Source organism: the organism of the source record quoted next, unplaced genomic scaffold (assembly GCF_019419815.1).
Source record: "Pyrus x bretschneideri cultivar Hongxiangsu unplaced genomic scaffold, Pyrus_bretschneideri_v1 Contig1, whole genome shotgun sequence".
Taxonomy (NCBI): Eukaryota; Viridiplantae; Streptophyta; class Magnoliopsida; order Rosales; family Rosaceae; genus Pyrus; species Pyrus x bretschneideri.
The window spans coordinates 15,341,544-15,349,177 of NW_025999390.1; the positions used below are offsets into that span (position 1 = coordinate 15,341,544).

Here is a 7,634-nt window from a genome sequence, read left to right on the forward strand (position 1 = left end):
AGATGATATTAACCCTTCGTCAATAATCGCGAGCAACACACCTCCTCTTCTCCGGAGGAAAAAAAATTGCACCAAACCTCCCGGTGTGCGGGGGCCCCTTTCTTTTTTGATCAATAACGATGAATTTCATTCCACACCAATAAAGCATTACACATTTGGGATGGGTTGACTGGAAAATAAAGCAATGGCAAACAAAGACTTCAAAAACCCCCACCTGGTATAACCATCTTCAAGCAGAGAAGGTCCATCAACAGGAAAGAAGCTCCCTGTTTACCACCATCTGAAATCATATACTCCGAGTTTCCGACTCAGCCTCCAAAATTGCCATTAGCCATGGAGGAACCTCCTCAACCCAAGCCATGAATTCATTAAAGCTTAATGCAAATTGAGCCACTGAATGTGCCGCCATGTTTGCTGCTCTTGGCTGCCATTGGCACGCAAAGCTTCGAAAGCAATTTCTTAACAGCTTAATCTCTTCCACTAAATTCCCGTCCACTCCTCTATCATCTTCAACGTCCAAAATACTATCCACCGCTGTTGAAGGATGACAATTTTCATATTTTGTCCAAGTTGAAGGTTGTTCATGAAGAAAAAATATCCCTTTACTAATCCCCACAAAAATATTAGGATTAAAAGACAACTTTTTGTCATGAGTAGCCTTCAACTTGTACAAAATAAGGAAGTTGTCATCCATTTCTTCTTTCAAAATGCCTTTAATATAGTGAATAGTCTTATCCAAATTAATCCTCTTTAACAAACGAGGCCTTAAGAGGCCAAACTAATACCCGCACAGCAAGGATAATTAATGAAAATGATAATGTAGGGCAAAAAGATAGTCTAATTGTTGATTCTCTTGAGATTGTAAGAATAATTAACTTCAAAAGAATGAATGCTTCCTGTGTAGTTGTTAGAGGACTTATATGTGAAACCTTCTAACCCTAAATTATTTTCGATAATATATTGTAACGTATAGTTCAACACACACAACAAGTTAACACAACCATCTTCTGTTTGATGCTTCAGTCGAACAAGCATGCATACTAATTCGAGATGGTAACATAATAACGTTAGAAAACCATCGACTTTGGCAAACTTGTATGATTCTTTGACAACTCAAGAGGTATTGGACTTAATTTTTCCAGCCAAGCCCACTAAAATGTATTCTAAAAAGCCCATCACAGATTAAAACTTGCCTCTCAATCACCTGTCCATAAATATAATTTGCTTTTCAAAAGCTAGTCGTTTATATATACCTTTTTTTTGTACTCACACACAGCCGCCAGAATTTTCAAAGCACTAGGCAAAATTCTTGGTCTGAATGAAAGTGATTATGTTGGATGACTAAAAGGAAAGGCTAAGAAAATCAAATGTGAATCAATAACTTTTCTGTTGCTAAGTTCAGCATTACAACGCATAAATGCACATATGAAACGATAGATCCATGTTTTCAACAGAGATAAGATATATACTTTGCGTAAAGGCATAGCCAAATTGAGTTTTCAAGTTCTCACTGAGTAGTAGGAGAAACAATTTCGTTGCGATTGATAATATATCTCTATCATCTTATCTTACTCGTCATGTCATAACTTTTTTATTTAGTATTTATTCCATGTGCAGGGCAATACTTCGATGAGTATTAGATTCTTCCTCTCCAAAGTTGGAAGAAAAAGGAGCATGTGACTAATATATAGGGAACATTTGGAGTTTTTAGTTTTCACTTCCTACTGGTGATAGAAGGCAAATGCATAGCGAAAGGGATGAAGAAGAGTATATATATCCCATCATAATTCTTCACCCTCGCATTTCTTCCATATAAATTTTCCTCACATCTCAAGTGTGAAAAGTGAGTATAAAACACTAAAAACAAAAACGTCATCAAACAGTCTCTTTGAATATGAATCTTTTTAATTTTCCTATGGATGATTTGCATTTGCATGAAAAAATTCACGTTTAACTTGCCTTACAAATGTGTATGTGCATGAATGGTCCTGCCGATACTCTTCCTAGGTCGTATTTTTGTCGCATCAGCAATGAAGTCAATGTGAACATTTTCTTTATTTGATCACAAGTAAAGAATCTTTTGTAACTTGTTCAACACAAAATCTTGATTATAATTAAGGTGACTAATTAAGATGTTTAGAATCTTAACTTAATTATTCAACACGCACACTAATTAAGCTGTGATCTGGCTTGTTTGTCCTAATTTGTGTTAAAAGTGTTTTTATCAGGAAAAAAAAGTTTAGGAAATTAGCTAGAAAGAAGATAAAGATTTACAGATTATATCTTGCAACTTTTGGAATTAAAGTTCTTAAGAAAAATAAATAAATAAATGGATAGAAATTAGAAATCGAAAAGAGCATAGCCAAGTTGGATTGCTTTCGTGCATGTAGCGTTGTAATGTCTAGGTGTAAAAGCTACGTAATTGATCGAACCTTTTTATCTACAAGAAATTGTTGCAAAGGCAGTTTTTATCTACTCACTTTGGCTGTTTAAAAGCATTAGAGGAGTTGACTGATACCACATTATTTATCAAATAACATCCTCTAGTTTATAGGGTTTTAAGGATATCATTTTGTTCGGTTAAAGGAGTGTACTTCTACAACTTGATGGTTCAACATATCTTTGGAATCAACCTTAGTTACACATATTTGATAGTTTGTTAATTAATTGTTAACATGCTCTTTGTTGATGACTGTTTAGGTCAACAAACAAAAGCATGAAATAAAACTATGATCATATTTTGTTCGGGCTTCCGTAATGCTGACCAAAATAGGCGTCAACAAACAAAAGTGTGAAATAACACCATGATCAGATTTTGTTCGGGCCTCCGTGTTTTATCATTCCTTTCATTTTTCATGCATGGATCTCACGTCTTGATAGTAGAGGGGTGGCAAATTAATCCATAGTTGTTAGTGAGTACTCATAAAACACATTTAATTTGATATCGCTATCATATAGAAGTCAAATGTTAGGATTGGTGATAGTGTAAAGTAAAATCAAGCTAAATGGATCTTAATGAGACCTATTAACAATTTATTGAGTTGATTTGTCTCCTCGACATGGTACTATCAAGCAAAAACAGGCATGATGCATGTTGCATCACAAAGCACAATTAATCTACTAATTAAATGCGTATAAAATGCTTCGTAACAAGAACGTGACAACAAATTAAGGCATATATGCAGTCAACTTCTGATAAAGCAATTTGGAAGTCACATCAACGCCACGAACAAAAGAAAAATAATAAAAGTTAAAATACCAACTCATATAACATATTAAAAAAAAAGAACATTAACCCATATTGTTGGATGTAGCAGCAAAAGAATTACATTTCCAGCTACTAATTATATCTGCTCCTCTACTATATAATTATTTACCTCACAATCTAAAATCCGAAAATCGAGAATAATTAAGAAAACACAAATGGAAAACCCTTCGTGATTGTGGCGGCAAAAGCAACGCTCATGATTTGTCCTTTTATAATCAGACGACGTGGATCACATCATCACATGGGACCATAGGCTTTGCTCGACGCCGTATAAACCCAAATGCAAAGTTGTAACCTCCGATGGAATCGTGGGGCCCATTTCCTCCTGCGTCGGCTTCCAGAAAATGTCAAGGTGTTTGGGTCCACCACGTAATCTCGACAGTCGAACTGTTAGGTCGGATCTCCGATGAGATATTTTTAGTGTGAAATCTGCTACAGAGAATCAAAATAGCGGCAGCAACCGCCAAGCTGCCGCCATAACAGTGACGGCCATAACGACGAAGTTGGGCATCGTATTACGTAAACTAGCTGAGACATCGACTGCACCAGGGACCTGCCCATTCGACGATTTCACACTGCAAAACCCACCGCCAAAAATTCATTAAAAAATCAATACATTTTAAAAATAAATATGATAAAGATAATGTAATTAAATACTAATTAAATAATTAGCAAGTGTTGCATGTTGTGCCAATTACTTGCAATCATAAAGCAAGGACGGTGCCTGTATTGATGCATGTCAATTATTAAAACAAAAACGTGACGGCCATATCTTAACATGTTTGGCTGACAATCCAAAAATGGTCGAATCACAACCCAGCTTGTAAATTAAAACATAAACGTTTTCGCTAACTTAGGCATACAAACAATTTCATCAATCATTCATACAATTTGGCAACATTGCATATTAATTTTGCTCACTTATATAATTCTTTGATGCTACAATAACGCTGCATAATATGTTATAAATGACCTAAATAATACATTTAGAACTTTTTTTTCGTAAGAAAATATCGAACTTGAGAGCTGTTTTACTACTATTTACAATGATCCTACTATAATAAAACTAACGCATGCTTAACATGTCACCCGCCATTACACCAAAACAAATACAGCTTACTGAAATGAATGTGAGATACAATCGTTTAGTGGGTTATTCAACACCAATTAACAACGTAAAACACTGAAAAATGTGGTCAAATTTCGATTTAAATCTCTAAAATCCAAGAAAGTATTAAGCAAAAAAAAAAGAAAAAAGTGAAAGATGTTTACCTTGTTGAAAGAGCAGGGCAGAAAGTGATGATATAATTAGCGGAAGCACAGGTGAAGGTGCTGGTGCCGTCATCGTAAGCATAGCTGTAAGCTTTCGGGCACGCAGTCTTAAAAAACTGCGAGTAAGAACTCGGCTTGCATGTGTCCGGCGTGGCGTAGGCCCCACTACAGCAGTATTGAGGGTCCCCGAACGCCTCGCACGCGCTTTTACAAGCCACGCCCTCGTCACTCGCTGTCACCTTCAGCTCCGAGGGGCACCCGGCGTTCAAGTCCACCACGCACCCGGTGGTAGTGCAGTTCCCTCCGGTCCCGCCCTCAGCCACCACCAACATGGGGAGATTATACCCGTCGACCAAACTCACGTCGTAGAAGTCCAGCCCGCCCGCGCCGTTCAATGTGAACTCCGCGAGAGTAGCAGGCGGAGCGGCTCCCCTGCCGGCACATTCGACCGCAGAAGATCCGCAGTCGCCTGTCACACAAGTGAACTTTCCGGTGGTTGAGTCCTGGGAGCAGAGCGTCCGCCCCCATAACCTACCCGACCACGAGGTGGGAACAGAGAACATGTTAGACTCTCCAGGACCCAAGGCGAATCCAGTAGTGGGTAGCTGGTCCGTCCCTGCATTCGACAAAATGCCCGGCCATATGGTGTTGGTGCACTTGTTTGTGATCGTGAACGTCGCCGAGTAACCGACTCCAATGGATTGAAGTAGACAGAGAAGGAATAAGAAGGATGAAAAGGCTTGATGGGAAGCCATTGGAAGTGAAATGTTTTTTTTTGTACGATTTTGTTTCAGTTGGCCATGTGGGAGATGGGGTATTTATAGGGGGACAATGATTGTCTGCCCTTTCACTTTTGGTATCCTCTCGTGTTTTTTTGTTTGTGTGATCACGATTAAGTTACGTTAATATTTTATATTATTATTTAATTTTATCTTATTATATTTATAAAAAAAAATAATATAAAATATTAACGTAACTTAATCGTGACCATACAAAACAAAAAGACAGAAAAAACACCAAAAATAAAAGGCAGACAATCTTTGTCCTTATACGGGAGGGAGTGGAGAGTGCGAGTCATGTGGAAGAATATGGGTGGGGCCTTGGTGGGATCAGGACCATGTTGCCACACGGATGGCAGAGATGTTTGAGTGGCGGCAACTTGAGCAGAGAGAAGGCATCGTGATAATATGTTTAAAAAATGGCATACGGGAGAAGAAAGGGCTTTTCGAGGCCTGTAAGATCATTTTCATCCGTTCTGGTCGATTTGAATTTAAACCACTTATTATGGTAGTTATTATTTACTCTCTATTTATTGTAATACTAACTATCATGGCAGTAATTATTTTCAAAAATTTATTTAACTTTTTGGTCTAATTCAATTACTTAATGATTATTGAACAGATTAAATTAATTTAGAATAAGTGATTATTATTATGTTACGTGACATATCTATCGCAAAAATGTTTAGATTCTCTAATAGAATTGGCAGTCAACAATGTGGATTCGGCTTTGACTTCATTTTCGACGAGAGATGTCAATTTTGTAAGCAAAAATCAAATAAGAATGTAGAAAATGAATAAAATGTAGAAAAATAAGAATCCAAAAGACGTTGGTGTAGGAAGTTAAAAAATGAGTTAGTATTTGTTAGGAAAAATTCAAGTTGGTGTTCAAAAATTAAGAGATTTTTCAAAGCGTTCGAATACAAAGTGCATTATATGTTATTATATAAGTTGAAAAAATTCTTTTTTTTTTTTCTTTTTAAATGTCTCCACTTGTATTATAACTTACACCGAAAAGTCTCTCCAGAAATTCACATGTTTGGTTTGGATTTGGGAGTGATTTGCGCCAGACTCATGAGCTTTCAGCATGTGAGTTGAAAATATCAGTCCAGTGACTAGTCAACGGAGGGAGCATATATCCAACTTACACGTGGACTTTTGGGACTACTGTGTCAGAAGCAACAGGAGTCATTCATTATAGAGCTGCCACGTGTTTGATAAATCCTGACACCAGTCTTCCTACCTGGGGGAAAAGTTCATTGCCTCTTCTTTTTCCTAGGAATCCCGTGATCTCATCTATTCATTATATATTATGCAGTCAGTTTTTGTTATGTACTATTTATATTTAATTTTAAATTTTAAATTTTGAAATGATTTATAACTGCACGATATAAAATGAACAAGTGAGATCACCAAATCCCTAGGAAGAGATCTGGCGAGGATCATTTCCCCTCCTTAGGTGTAGGCAACACAGTTACGTAATCGGAATCAAATATCAAACTCTTCGTTTGTAAAACGTGCGATGTATTTTTTTCAAGCTCAAGTTAGGCTTGACTTGGCCTTTATACGAGCCGAGTTCGAGGGAGCTTAAAAATTTTGAACCCGATACCAAGCTCAAGTTGTTTCGAGCTATTTCCGATACTAAGTTGGTACAGTTGTTAAAAAAATTTGCAATATCGTGGTGGGTTTAGGCTTAAGATCGAGCTGACTATCAAATATTTTTAATATGTTCTTACGTAGTAATCACTACTATACATATAAAAGCATTAAGTTTATAGCAATATCTTACTTCTAAAATGTTTTGAAACGTATACTAGGACTGGGAACAATGAACAAATCGGCAGTGCTTATGTTGTTTTATGATTTTGGCTTCTTTGAGCGGCAACCATGAAGTTTTATTTGTACTTAGTTCCCCATGAAAGAAGAAATCCTATCAAACTATATATTTACACTGAGTGAGTGGAAGAACAAATTGGTTGCAAACTTGTCATTCTCGAGATTCAAACCTAAGACCTCACATTCGTAATTTTTGAATGGCAATAACGATTTTCTAATATTTAATTTTAGTTGGCGAGAGGTGGATTGGTCTTCAACAAATATAAAATATGTGGGTTACATGAGATCATCAATTAGAAAATGATATGCAACCTTAAATTTCAGTGACCCCGAGCTCGCAAACGTTGCTTTCGTTACAAGTAGGCAACTTGACAAACAGCGGAGGCCAAGGTTTGGGTAAAAAACAGAAGGGTAAGCGTCCTTTGGAAACCTGAAGGGCCAGAACGACAGAAACCCAAAACATTTACCAAAACCTGAAG

General features: G+C 36.9%; 1 protein-coding gene across 1 annotated transcript; it reads right to left on the reverse strand.

The window, feature by feature from the left end:
• Positions 1 to 3,168: 3,168 nt before the first annotated feature.
• Positions 3,169 to 5,295, reverse strand: LOC103953476 (thaumatin-like protein 1). The gene is made up of 2 exons (XM_048588629.1): positions 4,541 to 5,295; positions 3,169 to 3,843 (listed from the first exon to the last, which is right to left on the reverse strand). The coding sequence occupies exons 1-2, from the start codon at positions 5,293 to 5,295 to the stop codon at positions 3,711 to 3,713; spliced, it is 888 nt and encodes a 295-aa protein (XP_048444586.1). The 3' UTR covers positions 3,169 to 3,710.
• Positions 5,296 to 7,634: the final 2,339 nt, after the last annotated feature.